Source organism: Chlorocebus sabaeus, chromosome 26, assembly GCF_047675955.1.
Source record: "Chlorocebus sabaeus isolate Y175 chromosome 26, mChlSab1.0.hap1, whole genome shotgun sequence".
Taxonomy (NCBI): domain Eukaryota; kingdom Metazoa; phylum Chordata; class Mammalia; order Primates; family Cercopithecidae; genus Chlorocebus; species Chlorocebus sabaeus.
In genome coordinates this window covers 48253797-48271359 of record NC_132929.1, presented here as the reverse complement: position 1 = coordinate 48271359, position 17563 = coordinate 48253797, and the positions used below count along the sequence as shown (strand labels likewise).

General features: G+C 43.7%; 1 protein-coding gene and 1 long non-coding RNA gene across 2 annotated transcripts in view; one reads left to right on the top strand and one right to left on the bottom strand.

Annotated features, from left to right (window-relative positions):
* The window catches only part of ARIH1 (ariadne RBR E3 ubiquitin protein ligase 1), a 130435-nt gene extending 123760 nt beyond the window's left edge, over nucleotides 1-6675 (bottom strand). The window contains exon 1 of the mRNA XM_008015994.3: nucleotides 6068-6675. Within this exon, the coding sequence (XP_008014185.1) occupies nucleotides 6068-6442 (375 nt within the window). The 5' untranslated portion in view covers nucleotides 6443-6675. The remainder of the gene's footprint in view (nucleotides 1-6067) is intronic.
* A 12-nt stretch (nucleotides 6676-6687) lies between these two features.
* LOC119628076 (uncharacterized) overlaps nucleotides 6688-17563 on the top strand; it is a 45586-nt gene continuing 34710 nt past the window's right edge. The window contains exon 1 of the long non-coding RNA XR_012091539.1: nucleotides 6688-7241. This is a non-coding gene — a long non-coding RNA (uncharacterized lncRNA). The remainder of the gene's footprint in view (nucleotides 7242-17563) is intronic.

Genomic DNA, 17563 nt, shown 5'->3' with positions numbered 1-17563 from the left:
TGAGCCACCGTGCCTGTCCCCCTATTATTAGTTTCTTAAACAATTTACCTTGCCTCATTAACCCACCTCTGTAGTAATCTATCACTACACATAACACACAGAGAAACACTACTGTTAAATTTCAACTACATCAGCAGTTCTCAAACTTTAGCTTGCATCACCATCACCTAGAAGACTTGTTAAAACAGCCAGACCCCATCCCCAGAGTTTGATTCATAGGACTACTGCCATAGCAATTCAACAAGTCAGTGTAATTTAAACTTACAGCTCAAGGAGATAAGCTGGGAAAATATAGTACAAGAGGAATAAATCTAAACCGTACCAAACACTTCAGTAACTTCAAAACACGTGTGCCTGCACACAACCATGCACAGGCTTGTACATCCTCTTCCTCCTCTCCCAATTAATGAATTTAACTACGATATGCACACCTGAATTCAATTTCTTGGAAAAAATGAACATCTCCAATTAACTGAAGTTTTTAAAATGTTAAACAAACAAAACACTTAATGTAAAAAAGGACCAATCCAGTAATTCAACTCCCTCATTTTCAGTCCCAGATTAAAAACAAAACAACGCCGGGCAGCGTGGCTCACTGTGATGCCAGCACTTTGGGAGGTCGAGGCGGGCAGATCACCCGAGGTCGGGAGTTTGAGACCAGCCTGACCAACATGGAGAAACCCCATCTCTACTAAAAATACAAAATTAGCTGGGTGTGGTGACATATGCCTGTAATCCTAGCTACTCAGGAGGCTGAGGCAGGAGAATCGCTTGAACCTGGGAGGCAGAGGTGAGCTGAGATTGCGCCATTGCACTCCAGCCTGAGCAACAAGGCAGAAACTCCATCTTAATATATTAAAAAAAAAAAAAAAAAGTTTGGCTGGGCACCATGGCTCACGCCTGTAAGCCCAACACTTTGGGAGGCCAAGGTGGGTGGATCATTTGAGGTCAGGAGTTCGACATCAGCCTGGCCAACATGGTGAAACCTTGTCTAAAATACAAAAATTAGCTTGGTGTGGTGGTGAGTGCCTGTAATCCTAGTTACTTGAGAGGCTGAAGCAGGAGAATCGCTTGAACCCTGGAAGTGGAGGTTGCAGTGAGCCGAGATTGGGCCACTGCACTCCAGCCTGGGTGACATAGCGAGACTCATATCAAAAAAAAAAAAAAAAAAAAAAAAATTGAAGGTTCTGAGATACTAACTAGACAGAGAAAAAACCAGGGCTATAACTGACTCCCCAACCAGTAAATAATATGCTAGAATAGTACACTGTCTTCCTTAGTTTAGGCTTGCAATCTCAACTTTGAGGTTCTTTAATTAAATCTCTTAAATAGGTGAAATAAATCTTTCAAACCAACAGCCAACAGAAAATTTCTTCAGTAAGACTTAAATATTTTAATGAGTTACTTGGCTGGGCACGGTGGCTCACACCTGTAATCCCAGCACTTTGGGAGGCCAAGGCAGGCAGATCATGAGGTCAAGAGATTGAGACCATCTGGCCAACATGGTGAAACCCAGTCTCTACTAAAAATACAAAAATTAGCTGGGCGTGGTGGCATGTGCCTGTAGTCCCAGTTTCTCGGGAGGCTGAGACAGGAGAATCACTTGAACCCGGGAGGCACAGGTTGCACTGAGCCAACGTCGCATCACCACTGCTCTCCAGCCTGGCAACAGAGCAAAACTCTGTCTCAAAAAAAAAAAAGTTATTTAGCACAACAGATCTTATAAAAGCAAGATACCTATCCACTGTTTTTTATACCTCCTCTCTGACCACTCACATTCAACAGTCCCAGGTCCATATTCCTCTCGGCACACACTCTAAATATGGTACAGGTTGATTATCACAAGTTTCTCAGATTTGGAATATTTAATTATACTTACAATCAGCATCCCTAATCTGACAATCCGAAATCCGAAATGCTGCAATGAGAATTTCCTTTGAACATCACATCAGTGCTCAAAAAGTTTTGGATTTCCAGGCCTACCACTTTGAGAAGCTGAGGTTCGAGGAGCGCTTGAGGCCAGGAGTTTGAGACTGGCCTGGGCAACAAAACAAGACCCTGTGTCTCTACAAAAAAGAAAAAAATTAGCCAGGTGTGGTGCCACACACCTATAGTCCTAGCTACTCAGGAGGCTGAGGCGGGAGAAATCACTTTAGCTCAGGAGTTGGAGGTTGCAGTGAGCTATGATCTTGCCATTGCACTTCAGCCTGGGCAACAAAACAAAGTGATTTCAGAGCATTTCGGATTTTTTGATTAGGTATACCCAATCTGTGCTCCTAAGAGCTGCTGCTCTTCTCACTCACTCTGAGTCAAAATCGTGACAGTGGATTAACTATCACTATTTCAGTGGTTTAGAACTATCACTAGAAGTCTAAAATACAGAGATGCTCACGTTCCACCCCAGACTTCATTTATGAGTAGGAATCTCTGGAAGTGGAGTCCAAGGACCTCCATATTTCCTATCCCTATATGCTCCTTAGGCAAGAAGCATATCCTCTGCTTAACATAGTGCCTGGCATACTTAGAAAGCACAATCAACATCTGCTGGACACTGTTGTGGAAATACAAAATGGCAAGTTTAAATACTCCCAACTGCAGAATTGAACAGGGTTAATTTAATAATTTACCTAGCTACTTATACAGTTACATTAGAAAACCACTTTTTAGGCTGGGCACGGTGGCTCACGACTGTAATCCCAGCACTTTGGGAGGCCGAGTTGTGTGGATAACCTGGAGTCAGGAGTTCAAGACCGGCCTGGGCAACATGATGAAACCCCCTCTCTACTAAAAAATACAAAAATTGGGTGGGTGTGGTGGTGCACACCTGTAATCCCAGCTACTCGGGAGGCTGAGGCAGGAGAATTGCTCGAACCCAAGAGGCAGAGGTTGTAGTGAGCCAAGATCACGCCACTGCACTCCAGCCTGGGCAGCAGAGTGAAACTCTGTCTCCAAAAAAAAAAAAAAAAAACCCTAGCCAGGCATGGTGGCTCACACCTGTAATCCCAGCACTTTGGGAGGCCAAGAAGGACAGATCACTTGAGGCCAGGAGTTCGGGACCAGCATGACCAACATGGCGAAACCTCGTAACACAAAAATCAGCTGGGCCTGGCGGCAGGTGCCTGTAATCCCAGATACCAGGGTGGGAGGCGGCTGGGGCGGGGAAGACTGAGGCAAGGGTAATCTCTTGAACCTGAGAGGTGGAGGTTGCAGTAAGCTGAGATCAGGCCACTGCACTCCAGCCTGGGTGACAGAGCAAGACTGTCTCCAAACAAAACAAAACAAAACAAAAAACTCAGATTTTTTTTTTTTTCCTTAAAAGCTGAAAAGGCAAGCTAGGTAGCCACAAAGGATTTAAATAAAAGACTAAATTAAATATATTTGGTCTTTTATTTAAATGTTAATCGGGAAAGTATAGAAAGCCAGAAAACCAAGAGCTTTCTGAAAGAAAAATAAAGTTGACTTATTTGAAGACCAAACCTAACCTGTAGATAGCCACAAATAACAGTATTTATGCTGTTGCCCAGAACTCCCCTCCCAGAAAAAGTAATCAAATTCCCAAGGAAACACTAAATTAATTTGGTGATCTTTTTACATTTCAAACTTTTTCACCTGCCAATGTATCTTACCTGATTTCATACTGAAAATTAGAATTGGAAACAGGGAATTTAAATTTTTAAAAATTAACAGTAAGCTCTCTAATGCAAACTAAGTAAAATTCAGTGTTTATCAAACCAACATTAAAAACCTAGATAACTGCTATTTCCAACCTCTATTAATAGAAAGAAGTCTTACAAACCAGTAAGAGATAAATATCCCAAAGAGGGGCAATGGGCAAGAGAGGATAAAATGAGCAAAAAGCAAGGGGCAATTTAAAAAAGAAATACCAAGCCCAATAAACGAAAGTTCAATTTCACCAGGTTTTTTTTGCCCATCAAACACTGGTTGGGAAAACTAGCATAACTTTTCCAAAAGCAATGTGGTAGTATGTATCAAACGTATTGAAAATGAGCAAATTCTTTTGACTCAGCAATTCACCTTATCCCAAGAAAGTAAGAACAAAGACTGACCTATAATAATATTTTAAATGATGTTTATAAAAGCCAGAAACTAGAAAATAAAAAGGCAGGCAAATCACAGACTGATTAAATAAATCAGTTTGGATCGATAATCATGTAAGTTCTCAAAAGACTTACTTGACAGAAGGTTGTTCAGAGGATTTTTGTAATAATGTTTTTCCACTAAAAACACAGAACATACAGTACGGTTTCACTGTTATTAATGTGGAACCATATTAGTAGCTACCCAAAGGTCTAGAAAAATAACTACAGTTGACATTTTGGTGTAGGTCTCTGGGTGGCAGGCTCGTTTTGTCTTTTTATTTTTTCTTACCTAATCAGATTTATCTTACACGTGCATCTTCTACAGGCCGGGCGCGGTGGCTGACGCCTGTAATCCAGCACTTTGCGAGGACGAGGCGGGCGGATCACGAGGTCAGGAGTTCGAGAACAGCCTGGCCAGCATGGTGAAACCCGTCTCTACTAAAAATACAAAAAATTAGCTGAGCATGGTGGCGCACGCCTGTAGTACCAGCTACCGGGGAAGCTGAGGCAGGAGAACTGCATGAATCCGGCAGGCAGAGGTTGCAGTGAGCTGAGACTGCACCATTGAACTCCAGCCTGGGAGACACAGCGAGACTCTGTCTGTCTCAAACAAAAAAAAATTATCTTCTACAATCCTCAACTTCCTTCTTAGACTGCGTTCTCTATATTAAAAAATTAAGACTTCCACTATTTAGTAATGGCACTAGGTATCAGACATTTTTCTATTATGCAAAACGCTGTATTCAAACAGTGCCTGAATGATTCAATTTTTAAAACTGTTACTTATACTATAAAAATCTGTTAATAATAGAAAGTCAACGAGTTGACAGTGACATACTTCTAATTTGTCAATGAATATTTAGCCAACCAATTTATGTTAAAAAAGAAATGATGACTGACAAGCAAGCGGCAATAGTAAGTAACTTGCTGCTCATATATGTTTCCTTCCAGGTTTTCTAAAAGTTGCACTAAATCAAGCTTCATTTTTATTCTTCGGCCATATCCCTGATTCCTCAGGACAAGTGAGGTTTTTTTCCCCCAAACAAATGAAGATTTTTGATTTTCTAAAGCTCAAAAATGCAAAATCTGACGCATATGGTTCACTGAGATGTGGTTATCAACTTACACCAAGCCTAACTTACCACAAAATAGAAAATATCAGAGAAAGGAGTTCACAAGCAGAAAGTCTCTTCTTTCTCACAATAGAGTCTTGTCCAATATTAGACAACACTGCGTTTTGTTGCCGTTTTAGCTACAAGGATGGGTGTGCAGTATGCAGTAACTATTCCAACAGTTTCAAGCAAGTCATGTGCTATGACTAGAAAACGTAGCAGTTAGGTCCCAAACAGCAAAAATGTAAAAAAGATGTAAGCAGAAGCCTCACCATCTGAAAAGGCCCATCAGCACCTCTTCCGAGAAACAGTTCCCTTCCCCCACCCTTTAAGTAGGCACTTGAGACTGCCAAGATCCATTTCTTTATTAACTGGTGCCCACTTGGGGCAACTGTACACCAAGCTGCTCTAAGGCCTACTCTAATCCCTTCCAAAAGTGCTCGAATGAGGGTAAGGCCGGGATAACCCTCGTCGGGGCCCAATTCTTCCTGACTCCTCTTCCCCACCCCACCTCCTCCGCCCCGCCCCAGTAGGCGCTCGCCCAGCCAGAGAAAGGACACCGGGGCCAGGGACTGGCAGAAATTGCCCGCAAGAGAAGGCTTAGGCGGCCGAAGGCCTCCGCCATAGCAGGACTTGGGAAGCACCGCCCCCAGTGTACCTCCCCACACCCGGCTAATCGGCGAACCTCTGCTTTCGACACCCTCTATCCCCAGCAGAGGCAGCGGAGAAGACAAGGCCGGGAGGCACCGGGCTGGGCTGCGCACCAGGCCCAGGCCTGTCCCTTGGGACCGCGCGTGCAGCCTGAATCCGCTCCCCGGTTGAGCCCGGTCCAGCTGGCGCGGCGGCCACCCTCACCTGGATGACCTCGTTGACCTCCCGGATACATTCCACCATGTGTTGTAGAATCTGCTCGGCCGTGAGCACCTCGTAGCGGTAATCCTCTTCCTGCTCGTGCCCCGGCCCGCCACCACCGCCGCCGCCGCCGCCGCCGCCGCCACCGCCGGGCCCCAGAGCGCTGCCGCCGCCACCGCCCGTCTCCCCGCACAGCAGTCCGTCCCGCTCCCCGCCGACGCCCAGGCCGGGCTCCACCAGCTCCACCTCGCCCAGATCCAGGGTATCATCGTCCGGCTCGTCGTCGTCTTCGTCCTCCTCCTCCTCGGCGCCGCTGTCCTCCTCACTGCACTCCTCGTCCTCGTCGAACTCGTAGTTGTAGCCCTCGTCCGAGTCCATGGCGCGACGCGCGGGGGCCCGGCGGACGCTGGCCGAGGCGGGGAGAGGGCGGGGACGCCGAGGCCCCGGCTCTCGCTCCGGCTCCGGCTGATGTCCGGACGCAGGCCTGGCTCCGGCCCCGCGGGCCGCGGCTCCTACCCAGGAGCGGCGGTTGGCGTTTGACTGCTGGTGGCGGCGGGGAGGGCGCGGAGGAGGGAGGGAGGGAGCGAGGGGGCCGCTTGCTGCCCGCCTCAGTCAGACGCGGCTCCGCTCCGGCCTCCGAGAGAAAACAGTCCCCAGCGCCACCTCCACGGCCGCTGCTATCGCTACTGAGCCAACAAAGGGGCGTGCGTCACCGCGTCGCGTTGCGTCGTCGCGTCACTCCTCTTTGCGTCACTGCGCCCCGCCCCGCCGCCCCTGCGTGGAGCCCGGGGAGACCCCACGGACCGGCCTACCTGGGGCTAGGACCTGAGCTGGAATTGCCTTCTCGGTTCGGTGCGCTGCCGCTGTGAGGGCCGAGCGGAAACCCGTAGAGCTTTTATGTGAAGAGATTGCGGCCTCCTGGTCACCAGTCACCGAGAGAGGGACCCCTGGACCGCCTAGGTGGTGGTGTTTGCCGTAGGCCATAGGGATCCAGCCCCCTCCGGCAGTCCCATGGGGACGCGGCCTTCCCACCCGGGCGGAAAGGCGCTTCCCGCCCGCCCTGCGGTAATCCCGGAAGCCGTGATCTGTTAATCTAAAATTTCTGTTGCTTTGGCTACTGATGGAAAACTGTTGTAAGTGGAACCTCTAAACTGCATGACAGGCGAACCCACTTTAGGTAGCTGTGTGATTCTGTTCACTTGTACAGACATGCTGTGGTTTTTAAGTCTCCTATCATGACGTCATTTTAAAGAGGCATTTCCTCAACCCCGCTGATTAGAGCGCCTCTTGAGGGCCCTAAACAATGTAAACAGCGATGGTTTTCATGAATTGAGCACTGTGTAAGGGCTTTACATATATTCTGTTTCATCTTCATGGAGCCATGGTACCCATTTTATACCTGAGGAACCTGAAGCTCAGAAAGGAAAAGGGACCTGGCCAAGACCACGTAACCCTTGCCCTATTTTAGCCACTGGATGCCCCAAAACATGAATCATAAAAATGCATTGTAATGCGTATGTATTATATACTTTATAGTACATAAAAGACATGAATGCTTCAACAAAATACAGGCAATAATAGAAATATCTACAAGGGCCAAATGTAGCAAGAGAGATAATGCTTGAATCTCATCTGAAAGTGTGCTATGTGAGCTGAGTGTTGTTGAATGGCTAGGAGTTCAACAAGAGAAGGCAGGGAAGATGGTCTGGCCACAGAGAACAAGCAAAAGCGCAGAAGGTGTAAAGTAATTAATAGTTTGGGAGCTTAAACTGCATGCAGGGTAGATGGCAAAATATTAGGCAAGTTAGTCAGGGGTCATGTCAGTAAGAGCATTTTATGCCTTTTTAAGAGTGGGCTTAAATCTTTGTAAACAGGACATGAGAGCCAGACAAGTGTTATGAAGGAAGAGGAGGCATAAGAAGGCTCCCTCTTGAGATAATCTGAAGAATTGGCCAGATTGAAAACCTTTTAAAGTCTAAATCCCTGCTTTGTTGATAAATCTTACTGTTCAACCTATAGGTTCCCTTTGGAAATTGATTTTGAAAAGTGAAAAATTCCATTATAATGTTAAAAAGCCTCTACCAATTTGTCCATTTTGTAAGTTTCGAAATACTGATAATTTCTTTTTTTTTTATTTATTATTATTATACTTTAAGTTGTAGGGTACATGTGCATAACGTGCAGGTTTGTTACATATGTATACTTGTGCCATGTTGGTGTGCTGCACCCATCAACTCGTCATTTACATCAGGTGTAACTCCCGATGCAATCCCTCCCCCCCCCCCCTCCCCGCCATGATAGGCCCCGGTGTGTGATGTTCCCCTTCCTGAGTCCAAGTGATCTCATTGTTCAGTTCCCACCTATGAGTGAGAACATGCGGTGTTTGGTTTTCTGTTCTTGTGATAGTTTGCTAAGAATGATGGTGGGATTGTAAACTAGTTCAACCATTATGGAAAACAGTATGGCGATTCCTCAAGGATCTAGAAATAGATGTACTGATAATTTCTTAACCTCAGGATTTAAAAAGTAAAGCTTTTAACCTCTACTGGTAGGTCTAGGTTCTTTTTTGTTCTTTTTTTTTTTTTTGAGACGGAGTCTTGCTCGGTTGCCCAGGCTGGAGTGCAGTGGCGCAATCTCGGCTCACTGCAAGCCCTGCCTCCTGGGTTCACGCCATTCTCCTGCCTCAGCCTCCCAAGTAGCTGGGACTACAGGCGCCCACCACCACGCTTGGCTAATTTTTTTTTGTATTTTTAGTAGAGACGGGGTTTCACCGTGTTAGCCAGGATGGTCTCGATCTCCTGACCTCGTGATCCACTCGCCTCAGCCTCCCAAAGTGTTGGGATTACAGGCGTGAGCCACCACACCCGGCCCTTTTTTTTTTTTTTTTTTTTTTTTGTTTGAGACAGAGTCTCACTGTGTTGCCCAGGCTGGAGTGCAGTAGCGATCTCAGCTCACTGCAACCTCCACCTCCCAGGTTCAAGCAATTCTCCTGTTTCAGCCTCCTGAGTAGCTGGGACTATAGGCGCATGCCACCACCCCAGGCTAATTTTTGTATTTTTAGTACAGACAGGGTTTCACCATATTGGCCGGGCTGGTCTCGAACTCCTGACCTCAGGTGATCCAGCTGCCTCGGCCTCCCAAAGTGCTGGCATTACAGGTGTAAGCCATGGTGCCCACCCAGGTCTAGGTTCTTTGATTCAGTGTTCCTATTTAGCAATTCTAGATTGCTGCCACAACTAAGGCAAGCCATAGACACAAGCAACACTTCTCTCCACCCAGTCTCCATTGTGATATTACCTACAGAAAAATTCAGTAGGTACCTAGTCAGTACTCTAAACTCCTTTGCCTCACCTTTTCATCGTATCCCTACCTTGAATGAACCCTACCATCCATATTCTCCCCTTTGATAATGGAACAGCTGACCACTATTAGATAAATGTGCATAGCCATCTGTATTCTATTACTAAATTTCTTTTTTTTTTTTTTTGGAGGCACTCTTGCTCTGGCACCCAGGCTGGAATGCGGTGGTGTGATCACTACTGCAGCCTCAACGTCCCGAGCTCAAGTGATCCTCCCACTTCAGCCTCCTGAGTTGCTGGAACTACAGGTGCACACCACCATGCCTGGCTAATTTTTTAATTTTTTTGTGTATATACATCTCACTATGTTGCTCAGACTGGTCTGGAACTCCTGGCCTCAAGCAGTCCTCCCACCATGGCCTCCCAAAGTGCTAGGATTATAGGCGTGAGCCACTACACCCAGCCTACTTAATTTCAATCACCAAGCATAACTCAACCCTCAATACTTCCCAGCAATCCTATTAAATTTTTCCGGATTGTTCTCCCTCTCTCAGCAACTCTTTCACACCTTTGCCAATTTCCTAAAACTTCCAACCCTGCCCTTTCACATCTTCTCAAAACACATGACTTTTTAAGTCACAGAGGAATTTGAAAATATCAGGACCAATATGACTTGAGACATGCTGAGCAAAGAAGAGGGTGTTAAGGGATAAAGTCAAATAAAGCAGATCAAGGTAGGGGCCAGTAGGGGCCTTGTAGGTCATCTTAAGAAGTTTACATTATTGCAGTGGCAATTATTAAAGGGTTTTAAGCAGAAGAGTGAAACTATATGATCTGTGTTTTTGAAAGATAACTGGGCCGGGTGCAGTGGCTCAAGCCTGTAATCCCAGCACTTTGGGAGGCCGAGACGGGTGGATCACGAGGTCAGGAGATGGAGACCATCCTGGCTAACACGGTGAAACCCCGTCTCTACTAAAAAAATACAAAAAAACTAGCCAGGTGAGGTGGCGGGCGCCTGTAGTCCCAGCTACTCGGGAGGCTGAGGCAGGAGAATGGCGTAAACCCAGGAGACGGAGCTTGCAGTGAGCTGAGAGCCAGCCACTGCACTCCAGCCTGGGCGACAGAGTGAGACTCTGTCTCAAATAAAATAAAATAAAATAAAATAAAATAAAATAAAATAAAATAAAATAAAATAAAATAAATAAAATGACTGCTTTATGGAGAATGGACTATGAAAACAAAGCAATTATGAGGCTATCTCAGTAGTCCAACTAAGTAGTGATAATAGCCTGAACTAGGGTTGTGGCAGTGGAGGTGATAAGAAGCGGTTCAGATTGAGATAGAATTTGAAAGCAGAGACAAAATATTTGCTGATGGCTTGACAGTGGGTTTGATGCAGGAAACAAGGATGCCTACTATATTTGGAGCTTGAGCGACTGGGTGAATGGTGGCATCACTTACTGAAACATGTTATTTGAGGTGGTCATTAGACATCAGGGTAGAGGTGTTGAGAGGCACTTTCATAAACTAAAGTACAAGACTGAAGGTCAGGAAAAATTAGAGCTGGAGATAGAATTTTACCAGAGTTTACACCAGCAATATTGAGAAGTGGCATAGGATAAAGGTGAAGAGAATAAAAATTATTGAAGCAGATGGACCTGAATTTGCCTCTGCCCCTCTTGTTGCTGTCTGTAACCTTAAGCAAATTACTAAGCCTCTTTTAGAGGTTTACTTTAGAGGATCATAATTCCTGTTCTCATAGGATTATTTGTATCAGATAAAATTATATATTTAAAGCACTTACAGTACCTGGCACATAGTTAAGTACTCACAAAATCAGAGCTTTTAAAAAGTGTCATAAGTCACCTTTATAATCTTTTAATCAGTTTTTGTTTGTTTGAGATGGAGTCTTGCTCTGTCACCCAGGCTGGAGTGCAGTGGCATGATCTCAGCTCACTGCAAGCTCCGCCTCCCGGGTTCAGGCAATTCTCCTGCCTCAACCTCCTGAGTAGCTGGGACTACAGGCACACACCACCAAGCCTGGCTAATTTTTGTATTTTTAGTAGAGACAGGGTTTTACCATGTTGGTCAGGCTGGTCTCGAACTCTTGACCTCATGATCCTACCGCCTCGGCCTCCCAAAGTGCTGGGATTACTGTCATGAACCACCACGCCAGGCCTAATCAGTTTTATTTTAATTATGCTTATATGTACACAGCCTGTGTCATCCCCATTTTCTAGGGAAGACAATTGGTCTGATTTTTTTCCTCAGAAACCTTTTCCATGATCTCATGACTTCATTTTTTATTAATATCATGAAAATTATTACAGTGCTTCTGAATTTTTGGGTCTCCTATCCATGGATAAACCATGATAACCATGGTTTGATGGTTAATTAACTTTCGTTCTATACATATTTTTATAGAACTAATTAGTTAACATTCATTCTATACATATTTTGGAAACCATCTTAGATTCAGGTTAGGTTATGGTGCTATTTAAGGAAAACCAGTAGAACAACTTCTCTCTGGCCCCAGATTGGCCAAGGGATGACCCACATACATTATTTTGTTTTGTTTTTTAATGACTTGTTCTTAAAGGTATTGCATGTGTTATTGTTTTCCCAGCTATGGTGATTACTAGCTAGAAGCACAGTAGTCTCTAAACAACAACAGGAAAAGGTTCTTGAAAAAGAAAATACACAAATTAATTCCTTTTTGGTGCCGAGATAATCATTGTTGGTAATTTGACACTCACCTTGTCCGCAAGTCCTAGTAAGGTAAAAAAATATTGGTATACGTTTATAAAATATCTATTCATGGGGCAAAATTCCATAAATATTTATATGCTAACCAAATGATTATGTACTGAATACCAACAGGAAGACTATGCAGGTGCTTTTCAGATAAATATAAATTACAATAGCACTGTAATTTTTCTAAGGGCAGATAATAGAAGTGTAAGCTATGGAAAAGCCAACTGTACCAACTGTTCCAGTTGGCTCAGGACAGGGGTTTCCTGGGACACTGAATTTTCAGTACCCACCCTGGGAAGTCCCAGACAAGCTGGGATGGTTTGGTCACCCTACAGGGCCTTTGACCAAAAATTCTTGTATATAAGCAACTGTCTCTAAAATCAAGTGAGAAGAAATTGCTTTTTGTCATTTTGTTTATAAAATTACTGTTAATGCAGCAGTTTTTGTTTTTGTTTTGTTTTGTCCTTTTTTGGGGGTTGGGGGCGGAAACGAAGTCTCACTCTGTCGCCCAGGTTGGAGTGCAATGACATGATCTCGGCTCACTGCAACCTCTGCCTCCTGGTTCAAGTGATTCTTCTGTCTCAGCCTCCCGCGTAGCTGGGATTACAGGCATGCGCCACTACGCCTGGCTAATTTTTTGTATTTTTAATAGAGACGGGGTTTCGCCATGTTGGCCAGGCTGGTCTCAAACTCCTGACCTCAGGTGATCCACCTGCCTTGGCCTCCCAAAGTGCTGGGATTACAGGCGTGAGCCACTGCGCCCGGCCTGTTTTTTGTTTTTTAATGTTTTAGGTGTTCCTGTGTTTTACCAGGAAGGAGGTAAAGAAATTAAAATTAAATTTTATTGCAAATTTAATATTAAATTTTAATCAAAGCACAAAAAGAGACACTGATAAGCTGAGTACTTTGCATTTCTGTAAAAACATCTATGTATTTCAAATTGTGTTATAGATACCAATCGAGTGTTACAGCATTATTGAGAGATCATATCACACCAGTTCTAAGTGTTAATAATAAGGTATAGAGAAACCGAAGTTACATGCCACATTAGAAGTCTGGTAGAGATAGTGACAACCAAAAGCAGAACCCAAGATTCTTAACTGCAGCCATTTCTTTACAATCTCCCCATCCTGGTACAGTGACTCATGCCTGTAATCCCAGCACTTTGGAAGACCAAGGTGGGACAATTACTTGAGGCTGGGAGTTTTAGACCAGCCTGGGCAACATAGTGACACCCTGCCTCTACAAAAAAAATAAAAAGTAAGCAAATTAGTGAGGGCTGAGTGCAGTGGCTCATGCCTGTTATCCTAGCACTTTGGGAGGCCGAGATGGAAGACTCACTTGAGCGCAGGACTTCAAGGCCAACCTGGGCAACATAGCAAGACCCTATCTCAAAAAAAAAAAGAAAATATTAGCCAAGCATGGTGGTGCATGCATGTACTCCCAGCTACTCAGGAAGCTAAGACAGAAGGATCCATTGAGCCTCCAGGAATTTGAAGCTGCAGTGAGCTATGATCACGCCACCGTATTCCAGCCTGGATGACAGAGTAAGGCCCTGTTTCTAAAAATAAAAATAAAAGATATTCTCTACCTTACCTTTCTTACAGAAACACAGTTGTCCCCTTGATATCTGCAGGCGATTGGTTCCAGGACCCCAACAGATAAGAAAATCCATGGTTGCTCAAGTCCCTTATGTAAAATGGCATGCTATTTGCATATAACCTATATACATCCTCTCAAGCACTTTAAATCATCTCTAGATTACTTGTAACACCTAGCGCAATATAAATGCTTTGTAAATAGTGGTTATATTGTATTGTTACATTTGATTTTTTTGATTGCTGTATTCTTACTTTTTATGTTTTTTGTTTTTTTTTAACATGTTTTCAGTCCATGGTTGGTTGAATCTGTGGATGTGGAACCTGCAGATACAAAGGGGCCTATTGTACAGGGTCTATAGACTTTATTATTGAGCCTGAGCTTTTATACAAGTAATTGTCTAATGTGTGATAAGATAATGCTGGAACTAGAGGCAAGGCATGCTGGCTCATGTCTGTAATCCTAGCACTTTGGGTGGCCAAAGTGGGCAGACTTTGGCCTCAGGAGACAGAGCTCTTAAGGTCAGGAGTTCGAAACCAGCCTGACCAACATGGTGAAACCCCGTCTCTACTAAAAATACCAAAAAATTAGTCAGGCGTTGTGGTGGACACCTGTAATCCCAGCTACTCAGGAGGCTGAGGCAGGAGAATTGCTTGAACCCAGGAGGTGGAGGTTGCAGTGAGCCAAGATCATGCCACTGCACTCCAGCCTGGGCGACAGAGCAAGACTCCATCTCAAAAAAGAAAAAAAAAGAAGATAATGCTGAAACTAGAAATAGAGTATGTACTATCATACAATTGTACAAAACCATAATGTCTGTTGCCCCATGACTGCAATATACATTTATTCGGCCTTAAATGTGTGCTTACACTACAACAAAAAGTAACATATGATGACCTTCCAAAAAGTGAACATATATTTATCCTAATGACTTAAGGACTTGAAGGAAAAGTTTTTTGTCACTAAAGTTTGCAAAAGAAACATTTCTCTGTAGTTCATGATATCTCTATTTTGTTGTTTTATGGATGTATTTAAATGGATGAATGGGCAAAAAGTGAGCAAATATATTATTGCGTCTATACTAGATGCCACACTAGATGCATATGCATTTTTTTTTTTTGAGACAGAGTCTCACTCTGTTGCCCAGGCTGGAGTACAGTGGCAAGATCTCTGCTCACCGCAAGCTCCGCCTCCCGGGTTCACGCCATTCTCCTGACAGCCTCCCGAGTAGCCGGGACTACAGGCGCCACCACCATGCCTGGCTAATTTTTTGTATTTTTAGTAGAGATGGGGTTTCACCGTGTTAGCCAGGATGGTCTCAATATCCTGACCTCGTGATCCACCCGCCTCGGCCTCCCAAAGTGTTGGGATTACAGGCGTGAGCCACTGCACCCGGCTACATATGCATTTTTAATTTATTCTTTATGATCTTGTGAAGTTGGAAGTCTTAACTTCATTTTATAGATGAGAAAAAAGCTCAAAGGTGAAAGTAATTTACCAAAGTACACAACAGGTGGCAGAACCTTGATTCAGATCCAAGTTTTCAGAGTTCAAGTCCAGTTTTTTTTCATATAATTCTCAGTGATTATAATAAGATCTTATTCTAAAATTTGTCTTTGTATTTTTATAAGGGAGTAATTGCTATCAATCCTACTGCTTTCTGGATTGGCAGCCATAAACATTGACCGTATGTAGTATTTGTTCCTCCTGGAACTAGGTAATAAAAGTGGCATAGTGAATAGACATGTTATCTTCTGCTCACAACGTTCTACTTTATTCTTATAAATATAATCTTAGCATTCTTTGTTGTTGTTGTTGTTGTTGTTGTTGTTGTTTGAGACGGTCTCGCCCTGTCGCGCAGGCTGGAACGCAATGGCGCAATCTCGGCTTAATGCAACCTCCACTTCTCAGGTTCAAGCAATTCTCCTGCCTCAGCCTCCCAAGTAGCTGGAATTACAGGTGCCCGCCACCACACCCCACTAATTTTATGTACTTTTTATGTATTTTTAGTAGTCACGGGGTTTCACCATGTTGGCCAGGCTGCTCTCAAACTCTCGACCTCAGGTGATCCACCTTGGCCTCCCAAAGTGTCGGGATTACAGGTGTGAGCCACTGCACCTGGCTTAATGTTAGCATTCTTAATGAAGACTTAAAGTACATGAGCCATGATTTTTTTGGTCAACCAATCAATAGTTATTTATTAGTGTCTACTCAGTGCAAAGCACCTTTCTAGGGATTCTGGAGAAATAAAGAGAGATTATAATTTAGGGAAGGAGATAAATTAAAAGGTTAATTCTAAAAATGATAACTGCACAGTTGAAGAGATGTCACAAGCCAAGAACAATGGCACAAATGGTATTGTAAAGAAGTGCTAAAGAAGTTCTTGGTCATGGTGCCACGTGCCTGTAACCCCAGTTACTTGAGAGGCTGTGGCAAGAGGGTTGTTTGAACCAAGGTGTTCAAGACTAGCCTGAGCAACATAGCAAGTCTCCATCTCAAAAAAAAAAAAAGTTACAGAAAAAAAATAGATTCAAATTCTAGCTAGGAAAAAAAAGGAGATAGAAGTCAGTAGACTGGCATATTGTACAAAAGCATAATATGCTAGACTTTCTTATGCCTCCTGCCTTTGTACCTGCTGTTGCCTCTGCCTGACCTCCTTCCCACCTACTCTTTCCCACAAACTAATTCACACGTTTCAAAACTACTGTCTTTTTCATATCATTTCTAACATGGTGCTTGATGCCTAGAACATGTAGTCATCTATGTATTGCCCATTCCCAACAAACTTCCAAGCTTTTGTTAATGCTGTAATGAATGTAAACCTAAAGTTTATGAATTAGTATAAACCTAAATGTCTGAAAATAATAGACATTTATTGTATTCTTACCTCAAAATATGTTGAATCTTGCCAACATTAAATCAACACTGGTGTTCTTGCCTGTTAATTCTTCTAGGTGTTCATGAAAACTTGAAGGTTGTGTGGAGCAGAAGGAAGAGGGGGTCTGATATGCATGTTCTCCATGGCCCTCTTTATCTAGAATTTCTCTAAGGCAAATGCTTATTTTACCTCCCACATCCCCAGTGGTACTTCAGCCTTTAATACTTCATGGCAAGATAGGATTGATGTTGGAATCCAACTAAATTGGACACAAATGATACAATGCAGCTTGGTTATGAATGAATAAAGGACTGTAACAGGAAGAAAAAATCTTTAGGACTTGAAGATTGTAGTAATAGTAAACTCAGAAATAGCAGCACCCATCAGGACCACACAGCCCCAAAGTTTTCAGAAATGAAAAAGCTTTGTTTTTTTGTCTTTTTGTTTTCTCTCTTGGTTTTTTGGTTCTTTTGGTTTGTTTAATTTGAGACAATACCATGATTTAGTAGGCATAGTCACCTCTTCCACTCCAGGAACCAAATGCCACTCCTTACAGTTATTTTGCAATGTGGCAAGAACCGGTTTTTCAGTTACATCTTTCTAGCTGTACCCTCACAGACATCTTTAGTAAAGTAATAATGGAGAAATTGTGATACATGACAAGAAGTCTTGATAAGGCACTTCACATTTTGCTTTCCGGAAAAGATAATTTAACGTTGGATACGTGGATTGACACATTTAAATTGCTGAAGCAGTATACCAAGTTCCTTTTTTTAAATTATTTTGAGGTGGAGTTTCAGTTTCGCTTTTGCCCAGGCTGGAGTGTAATGGCGCGATCTCGGCTCACCACAACCTCTGCCTCCCAGGTTCAAGCAGTTCTGCCTCAGCCTCCCAAGTAGCTGAAATTACAGGTATGCGCCACCATGCCCGGCTAATTTTGTATTTTTAGTAGAGATGGGATTTCTCCAT